Source organism: Rasamsonia emersonii (genome assembly GCF_000968595.1).
Source record: "Rasamsonia emersonii CBS 393.64 chromosome Unknown ctg1118621760014, whole genome shotgun sequence".
NCBI lineage: Eukaryota > Fungi > Ascomycota > Eurotiomycetes > Eurotiales > Trichocomaceae > Rasamsonia > Rasamsonia emersonii.
Genome location: NW_013563273.1, coordinates 72,833 through 91,557, shown reverse-complemented (window position 1 = coordinate 91,557; position 18,725 = coordinate 72,833). Strand labels below are relative to the sequence as shown.

General features: G+C 50.0%; 8 protein-coding genes across 8 annotated transcripts; 5 read left to right on the top strand and 3 right to left on the bottom strand.

Annotated features, from left to right (window-relative positions):
* Positions 1-409, bottom strand: T310_2117 (Valacyclovir hydrolase; the record flags this gene model as incomplete). The annotated part of the gene is made up of 3 exons (XM_013475044.1): positions 1-48; positions 104-143; positions 195-409. Coding segments are annotated over 3 exons (303 nt in total), but the record flags the coding sequence as incomplete, so codon positions are not given.
* A 432-nt stretch (positions 410-841) lies between these two features.
* Positions 842-1,336, bottom strand: T310_2116 (uncharacterized protein; the record flags this gene model as incomplete). The annotated part of the gene is made up of 3 exons (XM_013475043.1): positions 842-1,033; positions 1,099-1,148; positions 1,201-1,336. The coding sequence occupies 3 exons, from the start codon at positions 1,334-1,336 to the stop codon at positions 842-844; spliced, it is 378 nt and encodes a 125-aa protein (XP_013330497.1).
* Positions 1,337-1,778: 442 nt separating this feature from the next.
* Positions 1,779-3,459, top strand: T310_2115 (Fumarylacetoacetate hydrolase family protein; the record flags this gene model as incomplete). The annotated part of the gene is made up of 8 exons (XM_013475042.1): positions 1,779-1,797; positions 1,850-2,088; positions 2,140-2,615; positions 2,671-2,835; positions 3,053-3,060; positions 3,109-3,153; positions 3,355-3,366; positions 3,428-3,459. 8 exons carry the CDS (start codon positions 1,779-1,781, stop codon positions 3,457-3,459), a joined length of 996 nt encoding a protein of 331 aa, XP_013330496.1.
* A 773-nt stretch (positions 3,460-4,232) lies between these two features.
* Positions 4,233-5,938, bottom strand: T310_2114 (MFS multidrug transporter; the record flags this gene model as incomplete). Its single annotated transcript, XM_013475041.1, has 3 exons — positions 4,233-4,386; positions 4,456-5,678; positions 5,732-5,938. 3 exons carry the CDS (start codon positions 5,936-5,938, stop codon positions 4,233-4,235), a joined length of 1,584 nt encoding a protein of 527 aa, XP_013330495.1.
* A 1,750-nt stretch (positions 5,939-7,688) lies between these two features.
* On the top strand, positions 7,689-10,275 carry T310_2113 (C2H2 type zinc finger domain protein; the record flags this gene model as incomplete). Its single annotated transcript, XM_013475040.1, has 7 exons — positions 7,689-7,787; positions 7,885-7,900; positions 7,960-8,516; positions 8,572-8,790; positions 8,828-8,872; positions 8,923-9,024; positions 9,073-10,275. The coding sequence occupies 7 exons, from the start codon at positions 7,689-7,691 to the stop codon at positions 10,273-10,275; spliced, it is 2,241 nt and encodes a 746-aa protein (XP_013330494.1).
* A 590-nt stretch (positions 10,276-10,865) lies between these two features.
* Positions 10,866-11,978, top strand: T310_2112 (O-methyltransferase; the record flags this gene model as incomplete). Its single annotated transcript, XM_013475039.1, has 3 exons — positions 10,866-10,904; positions 11,106-11,864; positions 11,934-11,978. The coding sequence occupies 3 exons, from the start codon at positions 10,866-10,868 to the stop codon at positions 11,976-11,978; spliced, it is 843 nt and encodes a 280-aa protein (XP_013330493.1).
* A 2,006-nt stretch (positions 11,979-13,984) lies between these two features.
* On the top strand, positions 13,985-15,958 carry T310_2111 (uncharacterized protein; the record flags this gene model as incomplete). The annotated part of the gene is made up of 7 exons (XM_013475038.1): positions 13,985-14,002; positions 14,287-14,846; positions 14,945-15,026; positions 15,084-15,273; positions 15,426-15,467; positions 15,587-15,731; positions 15,775-15,958. 7 exons carry the CDS (start codon positions 13,985-13,987, stop codon positions 15,956-15,958), a joined length of 1,221 nt encoding a protein of 406 aa, XP_013330492.1.
* A 1,057-nt stretch (positions 15,959-17,015) lies between these two features.
* Positions 17,016-17,985, top strand: T310_2110 (Hydroxybutyrate dehydrogenase; the record flags this gene model as incomplete). Its single annotated transcript, XM_013475037.1, has 3 exons — positions 17,016-17,096; positions 17,155-17,366; positions 17,430-17,985. The coding sequence occupies 3 exons, from the start codon at positions 17,016-17,018 to the stop codon at positions 17,983-17,985; spliced, it is 849 nt and encodes a 282-aa protein (XP_013330491.1).
* Positions 17,986-18,725: the final 740 nt, after the last annotated feature.

Here is an 18,725-nt window from a genome sequence, read left to right as displayed (position 1 = left end):
GGAGGTCCTGGCGACAGTTACTACACAATCCTGATTACGATGACAGTACTGTACAGGACTGTACAGCACAGCACAGCACATGAATTTATATAGGCCTGCATACCACAATAAAAATATCACGATTCAAATCTCGCGCCAGCACCCTGCTCCTATATCAGCGACTACCCCTGAGTCCAGACGCAGCGAATACATACTTACTGATACTCCGGTTATTCTGCTTCGAGCCAAACAGCCCGTGCATGAAGACGATGGGTCGGCCATCGCGGCGATGGCTGCTGTCCTTGGCCGCGGCCGGGGGCTCGAAGAGCTGATAGGCGAGCTCGACGCGTAGCGAGCGGGCGGAGGAGAAGAGGCGTCGGTGGGCGCGAGCCAAGTGGCTGGCCGTTAACCCCCGGGAGAGGAGGGGCATTGTGATTATTATTCTACAGTCCGGTCAATTGAGAGAGATGTGTCGAGCATTGATTTCGTTGTACTCCGTATGTTGATCCGCTGAAGACGATTTGCGGGCACGTGATGATAAGCTGATAAGAACTACGCATGCAGCGAATCAAATGCCCGCAAAAGGACATGGAATCGGAGTGAAATCGAGGACGCTGACTGGCCAATTCGATGATGACATCATCTCTGCTTTCTCAGATGAAGCTGAGAGTAGAATGAGAGAATATTCCTGTTAATCGTGAAGAATCAAGTCTTTTATCCTCTAGTTAATCCGGCAGATCGACAATCGACAATCTACTGTCCAAGACAACCAATATATGCGTGTATCCATGTAGCAGTATATACAAAGCACATCTATAGACATGAAAATATCCAAAAGGCCCCTATCTATCTATATTGAATCTTATTTGAAAATTTCCGCCGGCTGGTCCAGCAACGGAGGAACATTCTCCAGCAGATGCTCGACAATCGCATCCGGGCCCTTGTCGACCTGCAGGCCGTACGGGATGGCGTGCGTGCGGATGCCAGGGCGAAGACGTCTGGCGATGGCCTGGATTTCGGCAGCTTGCTCGGCGGTCCACATGGAGGCGCAGAACTAGTCGCCAGTCAGTAAAAAAATATGCAATTAATTCGCATGTATGTGTGGGATGGGATATCTACCAGCACGTCCGGCTGATGCTCCTTGACCTTGGGCTCGACTTCCTCGATTTCTGCGACTCGTCAGCTTCGTCCGCTGGAATAGAATAGGCTGCTTTTGCTCACTCTCGCAGTTGTCCACGTGGATAATCGTATACCGGTCCTTCAAGGCTTCGATCATCCGGCCGATGAGCCTCCTGGCCCGCTCGGGGGCGGTGTTGACGGTGACGAGCCGGAAGGGGCCTTTGGGGGTGTCGGACATGATGAACAAGACAGTATAGAATGTTTCTTTGGTTTTGCTGGATGATTATTTCAGAACTGCTTGTCTGCAGTGTCTTTTATTTATTTAAATTGAAGTCGTTGTCGCGCTGTCCCGCTGTGCTGCCCCTCCGGATTCGGCGGGGGAAAATACTTTGCCGCCGCAGCAGCGACTTCGTCAGATCCAGCACAAGTCTCTCTCTGTCCATTGATTCTTTTTTTTTGCTGCCAATAATGACATTAATAATAGTGAATGAATCCGACACGGTAATTCGGAAATCGTCCGACGAACTAATCAATGCAATGGAAAACTCCGCATGGGGAGTGTCCCGTGACATGTACGGAGTACAGATATGCACTCCTGCTGTAGCTATCTTTCTCTAGAAATATTATTCTTTCCTTATTCCCTGCTGATATATCTCTATTATATTGTATATCGATTCAAAATGACCGCCTCATTTTCCCGTAAGGCCCTAATAAACACACATTGCTTGTATATTCCAGACTGACTGTCCAGGCCTCGTCCGCTTCATCCCCAAATCCGACCCCTCCAAAGTCCTCATCGGCGAGCCCGTCGACCCCAATGTCGACGTCGGCCTTACCCTCTACGACGGCAAAGACGTCGCCGTGAGGACGTATTCCGGCTCGTCGATCTTGTCGCCGGGCAAGCGGACGGAGACGGTCGAGACGATTGCGAGGGTGCTCTCGCCGCTGGCGCAGGAGGAGGTTGGGACGATACGGTGTATTGGGTTGAATGTGCGTGAAAGGCCACCAAAAAAAAGGCCATATATTGATGAGGGTATATAGTACGTCTCCCACGCCGCAGAAATGAACCTCGCCATACCCGACATCCCGACAATATTCCTCAAGCCCGCCACCGCGCTGGCAGACCCGTGGCCCGCGCCCTCGATCCTGCCCAAGATCACGCAGCGCGACAGCACGGGCGACTACGAGTCAGAGCTGGCGATCATCATCGGCAAGACGGCCAAGAACGTGTCGGAGCAGGACGCGCTGGACTACGTGCTGGGGTACACGGCGGCCAACGACGTGTCGAGCCGCACGGCGCAGACGAGCCAGAGCCAGTGGTGTTTTTCGAAGGGGTTTGATACGGCGTGTCCGTTGGGTAGGAGCAAGCCTCAAACAAGCCTAGATTCTGTCTGTCTGTCTGACACGGCTATCTATACAGGCCCCGTCGTCGCATCAACCTCGCTGGTCCCTGACGTATCGAAGCTGCGCATTCGAGGAGTCAAGAATGGAAAGGTCATGCAAGACTGCGGATTAGAGTAAGCCTTCCCCATTATCACCTGTACAACCTGTACAGATGCTGACTCCCCGCAGAGACATGATCTTCACCGTCCCCCAACTGGTCAGCTTCCTCTCGCAGAGCACCACCCTACCCGCAGGAACGGTCATCCTGACCGGCACACCCCCTGGCGTTGGAGCGGCGAAGAAGCCTCCCGAGTTCCTGAAAGCAGGGGACGAGTTCCGGGTGCAGTTGGAGCCGTATGTGGGGACGTTGATTACGAGGTTTGAGAATGAGTAGCTGGCACGTAGCTAGACAGGATTACTTTGTTAGACGGGATAGATATTACGTAGGACGGGACAGGATGGGACAGGACAGATTTGAATAATAAATAGACTAACTTGTCATTCTGATGGGTCAATACAATTGGCAAAGCACCCATTATGATCTGTGTACAGTATTTGGTTAATGTATTAGTACACACAGTATGTACTGACCAGTAGTAGCATAGAGCTACTCAACTAACTCGGTAGATAATATAATACTCCGTATACAAACAAGTGTGGGACGTGTGGGACGTGTGTGGGACGACGTGGGACATCACTGCACTGCAGCATGCAAGTCAACACAACAGAAAGCATTAGAGACTAGAAGAGAGGGAAAGAAAGAAAGACGCATACCGTAGACAAAGAATGACCTTCCTACGAAAAAAAAAATCTACGTACATAGAGTGTACCTACATACCTACCTATATTTACTTACTTACTTACTATTAAGAGATTACCTGCTAGGTATGTATATCCCTTACCTAGGTAGATAGATATGTATGTAGAATAATATGTATGTAAACAGGACAGCTATATTCCGGACAGACAGATTCTTGATAGATATGATATGATATGAAATGAAAAGTACACAAGTTTTACAATAAATTCTATGAGTACATTTATACAGTGCATACTTAATTAATTCGAGAGTTGCAGAGATATGTGTATACACATACTTCATAATAAAGGGCATTATTATTATCTCATCAACATATCGACATCATTAATCAATCTACTCTAGGGAAAAAGTTCTCTTTTCTTCTTTTCTTTTCTTTTCTTTTTCTTTTTTTTAAGAAAAAAAAGGCACTTGCTAACCTGCCCTCCTCTGCTTGAGTCAATACTCCGGAGTATGCTCTGTATGCTCTGTCTGAGCGCAGGCAAAATCCTTACCCGCCGACCCAATCAACCTTTATCCAACCAATCACAGCATTGCTCCACCTCCCTCATCAAGTAACCCGATTACCTAAATAGGGCTGTCTGACGGCCAATAGCAGTGGACTAATTAGCAAGAGAGTAAGTATGTGGGTATAGTGTGTGGGTAGGTATCTATCTAGATAGTTGGATTGTAAATTCGGGATCACGGGTAGGGTGTTGTGTTGCGTGATATGATGATAAGGGTATTAATACTAATTGAATTGATTCCGCTGGTATTAGTTGAGTTTCGTGAGTGAGGCAGATCACGCCATGTTCTATCTACCTATCTATCCTATAAGGACTTTTTGAATTCGAAGAACAATTATCCATATCCTATCGACATTATGACTATGTACATGCTTGCTACCGGACAATCGATACCTGCGACAGTCCTACCGTTGAAACATGTCTCCTGCTCACGCAGCTGACTCAACTCGTGGCCGCACCCCCCGCCAGGTCGGCCCACGCCATTGCAGCAGCAGCGTCGGAATGACACTGACTCCGACCATGAGCGCCGTCGCGACACCCGCGCTGTTGGCAACGCCGACGTTGGTGAACATGTCAGGGAACCTAATCAGCATTAGCATGCAGGAAGAAAAAAGAATGCAGCAAGAAAAAGAGCAAGAGTAAGGCGCATACCAGAACGGCCCGATAAATCCCCAGATTTGTCGAACAAACGTGATAAACACTCCCACGGAAGCCGACTCCTCGTGGTTGCAATCCACCGCATACGTGATCAGCACCGTGGTGACGACCTGATTTCCAAAAGCTGCAATGGCAACGCCCACAATCGGAGTGATGTTCCAGTGTCCCGCCGGCGAGTTCTGGATCTGGACTAGGAAGACAATCACGCCCACGATCGTCAACGCGAATCCGATATAGCTCAGCCAGAGACGGTATTCCGGGGCCGGCCGCTGGTGCGTGCGACGCGCGCGCGAGTTCATCCAAAAGTCCGACAACGATCCTCCGACCTGCTCGCCCAGCAGCGAGCCAATCACCAGACTGAGGAATTGCAGACCCAGTCCCTGCGTGCTGAGGGCGAATTTCTCTTGCAGCAGCTGCGGGATCTCCACCGTGACCAGCACGCTACCAAACAGGAAGATCATGGCATACGCAATGGCCGGGATCGACACCGACGCACGGCCGGCCAGCGTCAGAGGATGGATGAATTCCCACAGCTGCAGAGGAGTCGGATCGATCCGTCGGAAGGACAGGTACTGCTGACGGAATCCAGAGCCTGACCGGCCGGGGTTTCCTGGAACGTAGCGGGTTTCCGGGCCAAAGAAGAGATACAGGATAAATTGGACGCCATTGACCTGGTTCCTGTTAACCCACGAAACAGGAGGAAGACAATTGCAAAAACTCACAATCGCCAGCACCCAGTAGATCCACCGATATCCCACCCGCTGAGCAACAAAGCCAAAGATGAACGGCGCCACCGGCACCCCCAGCGTGACCAGCAAGGTCCACACGCCCATGTATCGGGCGCGTTCCTTGCGGAAGAACGATTCAGTCACGACGACACTCCCCAGGGCCAGCGCCGGGCTGATGAAGAAGGCCGTCAGGGCGCGACAGGCGGCCATGGACGCATAGTTGGGGCTCTTGGCACAGCCGACGTTGGTGACCAGACTGCAGACCAATGATAGCAGGAAGATGGGTCGACGGCCAAAGCGACTGGACAGGGGCCTCCAGAACAGGGGGGCGCCTCCCAGGATGGCGATCTGCAGGGAGGTCAGGTACGACGCGCGCTGCAGGCTGATTCCCAGATCCTTGGAGATCAGCATGTAGGCAGGGATGATGCAAGCGGCCGTGAAGGTGCCCATCATGGCGTGGAAGGCGACGAGAACGAGATTGATGGTTTTCTAGACAGGCAGGGTTAGCAGGGGTCCGTCAGGGGATGGAGCAGTGAGCACACCTTCCAGACGGGCCAGTTGTACGGGTCAGCCTCGTCCGGGGCGGGGATGGGATCCAGGTCGAGGGTGCCATGTCGCTGCAGCAGAAACTCGCGATGCTCAGGGGAGAGGTCAGCGGCGGTGGCGGCGGTTTGCACGTGGGTGTGCTCGACCTTTTCGCTGGCCGTGTCGACGCCACTGGATTTGGGGTTGTCTTCGTGGATGGACATGGCAGCAGACTATTGCTCCATATGAGAAATAACGGAGAAATAACAGAGAGAATAGTCGAGTTGGGAGAATGGCGTCGACAAATATTTTGTGTGACGGAGCAAGCAGTGGAAGGGACTGCAGCAGCCAGGGCAGGGCCTTAAGAAGGACCGATACCGGGCAGCAGGCATGGCGATCCTGCCGGTGAAACCTTGCTGCAGCAGATCTCTGCCTGGGTTGCAGCTTCCCTGTGGGGACGTCTCGGGACACTCTCGCCCGGCTGGCGGGTGACGCCGCTTGCCGTGTTGGGAGAACATCCGGAGCAGCTCCGTCCCCAACTTTGGCGGAGAAACCCCAGAAAGCCCCAAACCCCGGGTCTGGGGTTGCGGACCAGGCTGGCAGCTGCTTTTTCCTGTTAATCGTCTCCAGGCCTCTGCGGTGGACGCGTGGCTCGGGGATGAGGCTGGTCGGGCCAATCACGGCGCGGGGAATTGTCGACCGAGTCAGCGTGCCCGCTAGCGCTGAAATTAGTCCGCTCTGATTGGCTGGTGAGGCTTGGCTGGGCGCCACCAATCACAGCGCGCGGCCCACGGCAGTTGCAGTCGGATCAGCAGCTAAAAAGCTGTCACGCACCTAAACTACAGAGTACTTAGTTATTTTTGATTGCTGATCCTCGAAGTACAGTTGACATGGTGCGTAGAATATGCCTCACGAATATAGGTATTCTGCTGAAATATCCACGATGCTGGAGATGGTGAGACTTCCAGTATATAGTGTCACGTGTAGCGAAGCCGATTCCTTAGTACGTCCCATCACGTGTGGAAGGTCCATTGAAGCACGTGAATGTCGTTTTAGTAAACTCAGGCCCGTCCGTAGCTTAGGCAGTTCCTTACACACACCACTGCTTGACAGCATACGCATATATTACGTTCACTTCAACCTCGCATTCTATGCAGACGCAGCATCCCATTGCTGCCTGCCTGACCTGTCTAACTCTTCGCCACCCTCAAGTCCACGTGGTATACTAAGTTCCAGATGAATGACTAGATTGAACAGCGAACACAAGATAGTCTTAACTCATGGCGACCTTCGACCTGCGAACATCATTGCAAAAAAAAAAACGTAGACACATTGTTGGGATCTGGACCGGGAGATGGCTTCTGGTATCTCGAATCCTGGGGTTTTGCCGAGGAATTCTACCTCCAACGCGTGCCCACTGACTGGGGAACGAACCTTTTTTTCTGCACTAGGGCCATACTATTTGGAGCACGGCGTGTATCAACGGCAGCTGGCTCATCGAGATCGTGTGCTAAAATCACAATGCACGTCTGTCATCTATCCTGGCAGATTACATGATCCGGGTACTGTGCAAAGGAGAAGGCAGAATGTTTTACAAGAGCAAATGGCGAATTGTGTATAAAAATGATGACAAAAAAATTCTATAGAGGGCCACTATTCGCCATCGGGCATTGTCTGATGCAAGCCACCAGGCCACAGCATTTTAACCGGGCCTGGACATGCCATAGCCATGTGCCATCCCTGCCTTTGCGGGGAATATCCATGACTTCGGCTGTCTGCAATCCCTGTCGGATCGTGGGGTCGGGACTCGGTCTGCGGTCTGGGGTAAGATCTTACCCATGCCTCTCCACCTCGTCCCTTTTCTCGACGGCCTCCCCACACAACGGCTGTCGCTGTCTCTGACAGAACAGGACGGCTGGAAATTGACTTGCCTGCACTAATTTGATTCCATGTCCTCTTCGAGTGCATTCCATCATGGCGGCTGCGTCGGCTGCATCTTCCCCGGCAGACCGGTCCCGCCGTTTAGTCTGCAAGGACTGCCAAAAGGCTTTTACTAAGCCTGAACACTTACGAGTAAGAGCTGATTAACATTTGCTTTTTTTTTGTTTTAGCTTTGTACTTTATATTTATTCTTTCCTCTCTTGTACAGCAGATACTAACCCCCTCGCAGAGACATGAACGCAGCCGTAAGCACTGCCCGTGTGCTAATTTCTAGTCCAAGCTGATATAAGCCGGCTGTGTGTAGATACCGGATCAAAGCCTTTTGTGTGTAAAGAGTGCGGCCGGCCGTTTGCTCGTCAAGATGCTCTCGCCCGCCATGGGAAGCTTCACAGCCGCCAGGACAGTGCCAAATACGCATCCCCTTCATCAGTCTCCTCGATAGAACAACGGGCCCCGACGGAGATTCCCACTGCCGCCCCGTCATCAACATCCACATGGGACTGCGCCAGCCAGATGCAGCAGTCTGCTGGTACAGCAGGTCAGAGCTGGGTTGAGTCTCAATCGAACGGCGCCAATAGCCGCCATGTCGGTCTGCAGAGCACACCACTAGCGACCGATCTCGACCTTGCCTTGATCTGGCCCGACTCAGAGGAACTGTTCCACTCCATTATGTCGTCAGAGGCCGTAGAGCAGTGCCAGGTCCCTCTGGGAACGCTGCCGTTTCCACCCATCGTCGATCAGACATCAATCACCAATTTTGGTTCTTCCAGCACGTTTGGTGACCAAAACTCTGTCGGCAGCATTCCATCTGGCAAGGGCCATCAGGCGGTGCGTGATGTGTCGGAAATGGTGACCAGCTTGGTAGGGGACATCCTCGCCTCTTAAATCCTCAGGCATCCGCTCATTTAATATGCAGTCGTCCAGTGTCACGGCAGCGGTCAAATCCAGCTCCATTACGTCTGTCTTTCTCGACGAATGTTTACATATGTTCTTCGTCCGGTTTGTTCCCACCTTTCCAATCCTACATCGTCCAACCTTTGTTTTTCGTGAATGCACCCATCCTCTCCTGTTGAACGCCATCGCCATCGGATCGCTGTACTTGGGGCCCAAGGATGCTATTGCCAAGGTAGGCATTGTTCGTGAGGAAGCAAAATCAAGCTGACGCATCCCAGGGTGAAGCTCTTTGGCGCTTGGCCCATACCGCCGTTGCAACATCTGTAGGTTCGCAAATTCTAATGCAGAGCGTATGGTGGCTAACTCACCTCAGTGGCAGACACTGATAACACATCGCGGACCCTACGATGCTTGCCAAGGTGTCCAGTTGGTGATTACGGCCCTCCTGGGTCATGTCTACGGTGCTCTCTCCAAGGTGCGTGATCCGGCGTCAACACTGTATGCCCGCTGACGTCCATCTTAGAACCGGGCAATCCGCACCACCAGTCAGATCTTTCGTGGCTTGGGGTTTTTCTGGGCCCGCAATTGTGGCATGTTCGAGACGGAACCCGCGCCAGTCGATCATCTCCCTTCCCTAAACGCGCCGGCCGCTGAAAAAGAGCATCACTGGCGGACGTGGGTGTCTCGTGAGATTCAGCGACGAGCCTTGCTGGCGTATTACATCGTGGATGGGCTGCTGGCACAGTTATCCGGCGAAGCGACTTCGGTCCGGCACGTTGCGAACCAGCTCACGCTGCCCAGCAGTGACGCGGCCTTTGAAGCGAGCACCGCAGATGAATGGCTGGCTTCTATGCGCACGCAAAGCCCTGACAATCGATCTTTTCGCTACATCTTCCGCCAGATCTTCCCGACTGGTGGCACGCCTGATTCGCTAGAACCGGTGACCTCAGCCTTCTCCCTTCGGGTCATCCTCGAAGGCCTGCAGTCTCTTCTGTCCGACTGCGACGACGACGACGACGACAGCGGGGTCGCTACGGTTGGAGTCCCCGGAAGACCTGAGGTGCGTCGTGCTCTGTTCCAGGTATTCGAGAACATCAACACGAGTCTGTCTCTGGCCAAGACAGAACGATTGGAAATTCTTCTCCGGTGGCACACCATCTGTCTCGACGCCGTCACAAGCTCGTCCATGCTTTTCCGGCACGTGTGCAGCAGCTACAATGTGGAGCAGCATGTCTGCAGCGGAGGGGGCAAGGGGATGCGGCGCGGGTTTGACTTGGGAAAATGGGCGCATTCTGGCGATGGTCGTCGCGCGTTGCTGCATGCCGTCGCGATCCAACAGATCGTGGAGGAATTGCCTCGGGGACGGGCGCATGTCATCCATATGCCGGGCTCGCTCTTTGCGGCGGCCATTGTCTACATTGTGTTCTCGCTCGCTGGCAACATTTCGATCCCCCTGCCTCGAGCGATTGACTGGGAGGACGTGCTGCTGACGAAAGAGCAGCCGCCGCTTCCGTCGATGATGAGCGAGACGGTGATGCTGAACGAGTCTCCAACAAGTCGATTTATCCGTGGGGAGTTGCGAGCTCCTGGAGACACGGGCAGCCGGATGAATGTGTTGTACGAACTCAACACGATCCAGAAGCTTTTCCGATGTTTGTCATCGCAGTGGGGGATTTCTCACGACATGGAGGCGGTTGTTGACCGGTGCATTGCGCTGTGTCACTGATCGAGATTTCATTCTCGAAGACATTGACCATTCCACAGCAACAGCGCCACCAATCCCGTTGACTCAAGTTCCTGTCGAGTTAGGCTAGCCACGAGCCTGGTGTAGCACAACATAACCGACTTATGGCCCAGCAAACCTTATCGGTGGTCCAGTCACATACCAACGCAGGACTGACTCGAGCGGTCTAGTGGCTCTAGACATGGTCTGGATTCATGTCATTGCCAGATCGGAACAGTGATTCCGACTGACGCCATGCTAGGCAGCAATAATAACAATATCCCTTTATTGCTGTCGCGTCGGTCTACGTATACAGCATGTCGGCGATAAGATTGCGCGAGGGCATCGGCGTTGGCTACCGGAAGGGACAATAGTGGGACGGCGTGGGACGGCCGGCAGCGCCAATAGCGGGGCATGCAAGGGCATGCATTCTGTACCACGCACGTTTATCTCCGAAGATCTCCTCCGACCAGCTCGGCCGTATGTGCCAGGGGTCTTTAAAAGGTGATCAATCGACAATTGTTTATCAATCAGAATGTCCAGGTCTTGTATCTTGCAATCCATCTAGTGTGTATCTGTGTACAGTTATCGACATGGCTAGCATCAATCCCCCGCATCGGCCGCTCCATGATGTAAGTATTCATGCACTTACTTGTTAAGATGTCTTTTCATTCATTTTATTATTTGCTTGTTTTTTTTTGTTGTTCTTGTCTGTATTGTGTGTCCTTTTTCTCTTATTTTTTTTCTTCATATTCATCATTTTAATTTGTTTCTATTCTCCTTTCTCTCATTGATTCCTTTTTATCTGCTTCCTGTTCTGTCTGACAATCCAGGACAACCGCGAAACCGAGCTCCTGCAATACGTCTTCAACCTCCCCAACCTGGATGACCTACGGGGCCAGCCGGACAAAATCCTCGACGCGATCGACACCTACAGCCAGACACACAAACACCTGATGAACATCGGCCCGAAAAAGGGCCAGCTGATCAGCGACCTGATCTCCGAGCGCAAACCCTCCACGGTGGTCGAGCTCGGCGGCTACGTCGGCTACTCGGCCATCAAGTTCGGCGACGCGGTGCGCCGCGCCGGCGGCAAGCGCTATCTGAGTCTGGAGATCAACCCCGTCTTCGCGGCCGTGGCCAACATGCTGATCGACCTGGCGGGGCTGCGCGATGTCGTGCGCGTGCTCGTCGCGCCGAGCCATGTCTCCCTGGCGTGGCTGGTGCGCGAGAATGTCCTCGACCATGTCGAGCTGCTGTTCCTCGACCACTGGAAGGATCGCTATCTACCGGATCTGTGGCTGGTGGAGCAGCTGGGGTTGCTGAAACCGGGCGTGTCGGTCCTTGCGGCAGACAACGTGCTCCAGCCAGGGGCGCCAGAGTATCTAGACTGGGTGCGGGCGAGTCCAGCCGAGAAGCGGGAGAAACTGAAGCAGAAAGCCACTACCGACCTGGGCGGGATCGACCTAGCGAAAGCGATCAAAGAGAAGGGCGAGAAAGACCTAGGCGTCGATCTGGAGAACGTCCCGGGGAACCCGAACCTGGTGTACGAGACGGAGATTCATATTTTCGAGACACGTGATGGAAATAAGGTATGTCTTGCACATATAAATATGTATTTACTTTATGTTGGGGATAGACAGAACTAACTTGATTTACAGGACGGCGTGGAAATCACAAAGGTGGTGGGCGAGGAGAAGAATTAGCATGAATTATCATGATGGAGATAGCCAGATGACAATAGTAGAGAACGAGAATGAAAATGCAATTACCGCTAAAATTGAAGGACTTTTTACAGTAGACCTTTTTTCAAATAGGACGGGAGACATTTTTCTTAATATTCTGAATACACCTGTCTGTACATACATATCCAGTGACGGTTCCAGTAGTCCTCGAGGAGAGGAGGGGAGAGAAAGAAGGAAATACTACCGTAGCAATGACATCGTCAGCTGGTGTGTTATATATATAATTCATTAGCTATAGCTATAATATAGTCCCATCTATTTTATTGAGATTCAATATACTATGTAAACTATAAACTATAACTAAACTATAATATTACTTACAGAGTAGGTAGACCGCGTTCGACATAGATTGATATAGATTAGGTTCATTGATGATTAGATCAGATCAGATTAGATCAATGCTGTTAAGATTAGATTAGATTAGATAATATTAGATTAGATCAGATCGGATCGGACAAGCCTGCTTAAGTACTTGTGTAGAGTAAATAATTGTATGTATGTAGAGAGTAGGATAAAAAGGTTATTAGTTCAGGAAGTAAATAGATAGCAAATAAGTATTTCTACATCGCAGACTCTGTGTGTAGAGGTGTTACAAGCTCTAAGTTCCAAGGTCCATGTTCCACGGTAAAGCGATCAACATATCTTACCTAGTTAAGTAAGTAATCTGAATCTATGGAAAATAGGTAGATAAATTATGTATTAGATAGATAAGGAGAAAAAAAAAACATAGATAGAAAAAAAGCAATCTTATCGATCAATTAGCACTCTGTTATCAGGACGGATAGGATGTAGGAATCTAGGCACGTAACAGGTAACAGGTTCTTGCGCTTAGTAACAACCAGTCAGTCTGCCTAGGTATGTACATATTTCCAGCGTAGTATGTAAGGGAGACTCGTGATTATGGTCTCTATATGCTAATCCAGATTGACGTTGAGTTTTATAGTTTCAGATCCACTCTAGGTAGGCAGTTTCTGGTTAGTAGATTGTCTTTTTTTTTATTATTTTAGAATTCAGATGCTTTGCCAGCCATACTCGCGTAATTACCGAAATAGATATGTACATAGGTAGGAATTTATTTCTCTGTTTCTCTGTACGAGGGAGGGCGTGTATGCAGGGCTGCAGGTCGAGTAAGCAAGCGGTTAATTTGATTTCTTGTCTTTTCTTTTTTTCCTTTTTTTCTTTTTCTTTTTCTTTTCCTTTCCCTTTCCTTTCCTTTTCTTTTTTTTTTTTTTACTCTTTATTTTCAAAGAAAAAAAAATCTCAGAAAAGTCAATGAAATGAGAATAGGCATGACGATCTCGAATTGATCCATTGTGATATTTTATTTATTAGGTTTAGCGAAACGATAGGCATGTACTCCACGTAGTATTCTAGTATTCTGCTTGCCGGAGCAGGGCTACCTAACCCTGTTCTGTCTACCTGTCTGCTGACTTGATGGAATTACTCAAAGTGGCTCACGCAAATATAAAAAAAATTAGCTTTGATGGTGAAGGATACATTTGGCATGAATGAATTTTATATGCATACATAGGGAATATTAGGCGGCTATAGTCGAAAGAGTCATTATTAATGTTACATAAAAATGCCAATAAAACAGCTTTTTTTTGTGGAGCAGAGATATGTCAAATGAAGCCGTATGCATTATTATTACGTATTGAGAAATGTTGCAGTGACAGTAATGAACTTGTATTGCGTTGTAGGGACTGTATATTGTGCAGACTGTATAGCGATAATTTCTATGCATTGGCTTTTCATTGATTGTCTTCTCAAATCGATGGAGACAGGGAAGTTGCATGCCTGCAAGATTCGCAATTTGTCTTCCTAGAAGTTCTATTTCTCTATCGTCTGTCAGACTGGTTAGTGCACTCACTTCACTCCCTACATCTCTATAGAATATTCGTTTCACTCGAATAGGAATGTAAACGATTTTCAGTCTCCTCTCTGATTCATTGTTTGAATCCGTCTGAATGGTAGTACTAACTAAGGTAAGAGAACCAGTGGCATGCTGTCAGAGATAATACCAGATAACACTAGCATTCATGCGTAACGTCCAGTTCAACTCCATAGGATTCAGTTATGAAGCAGATATCTGTGTCGGTTTGGCTGAGTGAAATCCGAGAATAGCCAACATCGGCGGGACGATAAGATCTGAGTCACATCACTACGGCAACCATCAATAAGCAAAAGTCGATGACGTGCACTCGCTCTTTCTATCTTCTCGAATCTCAGCACAAACAATGGGATAAGCCGGAAAAATCCACTTGCATAGGAAATGTCTTCGACAACGCAGCAAGCTGCATCCTACGAGATCGGCCCCGCCCACTTCCCCGACGACAAACCCGCCATCGTCGCTCTGTTCAACGCCTACGCAACCGCGCTGGGGATCGACCTGACCTTTCAAGGCTTTCAGGACGAAGTGGATTCCTTACCGGGGAAATACAGCCCTGAGAGGGGAGGGCAATTGCTGGTTGCGCGTGCAACTGCTCCTACACCCAGCCCTAGTGGCGCCAGCACCAGTAATACTGCTGCTGCTCGTGAGATAGTAGGCTGCGTGGCCCTTCGCGCCCTGGACTCAGACGATCCAGATCCAGATCCAGATCCAGATACAGACAGATCGAAAACTGGACGAGGCTTCTGCGAAATGAAACGACTCTACGTCACCCCCGTCGCACGCGGATCGGGTCTAGGCGCCAAACTCGTCGATGCCATCATCCAGCACGCCCGCTCCCTGGACCGATACAGGGGCATCCGTCTGGATACGTTGCCGGGTGAGATGATGGTCGCCGCGCGGGCGCTGTATTACAAACGTGGATTCCGCCGGATTGCGCCGTATTATGAGACGCCGATTGAGGGGACGATTTTTTTGGAGTTGGAGTTTTGATGGAGGATATGTTTGGACGAGAGAAGAGCTGCTCTAGCTGATATAGAGTCGATAGGGATAATCTAGATAATGAGAACTATGTCAATGGGAGCAGGAGATTCATAGATAAAGGGAGTAATAGGGATGATGTTAGCTGAGATGGCTGTATTATATGTGCACACACCATATACACTGCACTGAATCAGGCGACAAGTTTGCATGACATCGAAATGATCCAGAGGTCTTCATATCTATCCAAAATCGTACTTTTTCTTCTCATTTCCTCCGAGAATGTCGAGTACAACACTCCCCAAGTCTTGCAGAATAACCTGCAATGTGATGGCCACTGCAGACAGGCGCAGCTGGAAGCCCTCAAGCACAGGCAGGATGAAGTTTGTGTGAGAAGACACTCTGAGTTGAACAGACAAAACAAAAGATCTCTGCCGGCCAAACTAATTTGCAGGACATCGAAAAAGACAAAAGGGACGTCTTGCTGAGTTGAACGTGTCAATAAAAAGAATCTCTCTGGGGCTAAATAAATTATCAAGTTCTAAAAAGAAGAGGTGAAAAACTCGAATGTTCTACAAACTGTATGAAATAAACATATAGTAAATGCTATACACACATATATGGAAATTTGAGGTTCTATACAGCAATACTGTACATATGTAGAAGAAATGAACTGTATTCTATGCATTAATCTAAGTAGTGTTGAAAACTGTGTCCAGGGTCCTCTTGGAACGTACTTTGGAAATACTAGATAAGCAACAGAAAAAGTCCTCCAAGGTTCTCTCCATCTTGTACGAGGAGAACTGCTCGTTGATCGTGGAAACGAGCAATTGGCGTGTTACGAGGTATGTATACAAATATATGCAGAAGATTGACTTGATCACTAAGCTTGATAGATGACATTGACGATCTTATCCACGTTAATTATCATTATTCAGAGGAGAACACAGAGTCGGCTAAGCTGAGTGCACCAGTCATCAGTGAGAAAGCAGCCGATCACTGCCGTACTATTCCTCCCGCTGATGACGTGTTCCTGCAGGACACAAAAATTGAAGACTACAATTATCACTAGCATTGCTCAGAGCCAACAAATGCTCTTGTGGCCCGTGGCAGAAGCAAACAGAGTGGTCCACGTCTCTCTAGCTATCCTGCATCAACACAGGCGCTGTTAAATTAAATTGATATGATACGATGATTTCCTTGGTTGGCCTTCCTGACCATGTGGATAAGCCAAAAATGCTATGCTATGTATGTATTTCTTCCAGGATAGGAATAGATTTCGCCCCATCATGAGTATGACCATGATAGGATTGGATTTATTTAGAAGCCACCACAACTGTACTAGAAGCAACAATTTACAGCGAGATCAGCTACAATTCACCCATGCACAGAATGCGGTGGAAGATACTGTATCACCTTGTCTCTCCTTGAGCTAATTTCAATTTCGCCTGCTGACAGCTTATCGTCTAGTGCGTCTTCTAGTGCTTGTCTCTGGTCGCAGCTGAACCAGAGTGGAGAATTACCGGTTTTCCACAACTGCGATCGATATGAATTCCTGCTACGGCAGCTGACGCGTTTGCACCTGCAGGGATTATTTTTTTACACCACCACAATTATTATTTACAGGGCCTACTAATTTGCTTCGGGAAGGGCCTGTAATCACAATACCTGTGAAGCCGCTGTGTGGGCCTAAGCTATAGGGGGATGCCAGGCGGCTGACAGCCCGGCACTTTGGCTTCAAAATCTGAGGTTGATATCAGGCATAGGTATCAATATGAATCAGTAAAAAATAATTTCATGGGTGTCACAATACAGTTTCAAACATAAAAATTTTATGATCAGCTTCACTAGTAAATTTGGTGGTACAGTGATTACAGTCCTTTCCTGAAGAGAACTAGTGAGTGCTGTAAGTAAGAATTGTGGTGGTGTACATGCATAATAATCCCTGTCTGTTGGCAGAGCCGCAGCTGTCAACTAAGGGGTTAGCAGGCAGACACGAGCAATAAAAAGCTCTCTTTACGCGACAGACAGCAGACAGACAGCCTGCATTCCCAGCAATTCCCTTCCAGCATCACAGGTCTGAAAACTGGCTGAAGAATCCTCGTCTTCTCCACTCGCTGTCTTCCATCATGACCGGCCAACTCACCTGGCTCGTGACCGGCTGCTCGTCTGGCCTGGGCGAAGCGCTCGCCCACGCCATTCTCGCCAAGGTGCGCCATATCTTTCATCTTTCATTGAAGACTTCCTGACGTCTGCAGGGCGACAAAGTCATCGCCACCGCTCGCGCAAAAAGGCGCCAGCGGCGTTGAGCGCCTGGCGTCGCTAAAGGAAGCCGGCGCGGCAGTGCTCGAGCTCGACGTCACCGAACCGCAGGAGGTGCTGAATCAGAAGGCAAAAGAGGCATGGAATATCTACGGGCATGTGGACGTGCTGGTCAACAACGCGGGGTACATTAATGCTGGGACTGTGGAGGAGATCGAGTATGTACAGCCCTTCCAAGACCATATAGATACTCAGCGAGCATCCTGCTAACTGCTGCTCAGCGAGCAATTCCTCACCAACGCCCTGCGTAACAACATCTTTGGCCCGCTGAACCTCACTCGCGCATTCCTCCCGCTCATGCGTGCCCGCCAGACCGGCACGCTGCTCTTCATGTCGTCTGTGGGCGCCTACTACGGTGCCCCCGGCGCCGCCAGCTACTCAGGCTCCAAGGGCCCGCTGGAGGGCTTGATCCCGAACCTCGCGCTCGAAGTCGCGCCCCTTGGCCTGCGCACCTGCCTGCTGACGCCGGGATACTTCCGCACCAAGGTCATGACTCCCGGCAACATCCTGTACCGCGCGCCGCACCCGCTGCCCGAGTACGCCGAGATGAACAAGCGCATCCAGGCGGGCTGCAATGCCGCGGACGGCAACCAGCCGGGCGATCCCAAGAAGGCCGCGGCGCTGATTGTCGAGGCCGTCCGCGGCGAAGGCCGGTGTGAGGGCAAGACCCTGCCCCTGGGGCCGGACGGCTTCCGCGCGGTGCGGAACAACTGCCAGGAGAAGCTGAAGATCTGCGACGAGTGGGAGGAGATTATGTCGCAGACAAATCTGGAGTGAATGGTCTGAATCTGTTGTCGCGAGGGATATAATCAGATCATCAGCATTCGAATTCGACATGACATATGAATGTAATAATAGCAAGGCAAACGGGTTAATATTAACATTTTATTTCTGTTTGCGTCAAATAGGCATTAAGTTATTTTATTTCGGTATTGTGAATGACATTTTCTACCGCTGTTGTATACAAGTCGCTCAAGGTTGTGAACTAAACAATATTCGAACATGGATTACAGGTCATTCGAAGAGAAAGTAAGTACCTGGTCTATGACCAGATTTCCTAATCCAGTCTAGTCAAACAGAGCGATTGAAAAGGTAGAAATTTCCATTTTCGGGAATTCCTGTCAGCAGCCCTAATAAATCTAAAATTAAAACTTCCACCACGCTGGCGCAAGCACAACAGGGCTCTTGTGGATTCTTGTACAGCGGGAGCATGTAGATGAGGATGAGCCAGAAGCAACACAGCTTGTAGGTCGCTTCTTCATCGTCCGGGAGCGGAGCGTCAAGGTGCGGTAGGCCATGACCCACGCCTGTCCGCACAGAGTCTACAGATACAGGTCCGTACCGTATATATACAGTGTATGGACGAACGTATCCACCGTTACCAGTTTTTTTTTTGCCATCCTATCTGGTATGTATGTATGTACATGGGCGTAGTACAAGGCAATGGAACGGACATTTGCCTCGATCCTAATGCATGCATGCACAGCATCTCAAAATACATTAGTTCTTGTCGAGAT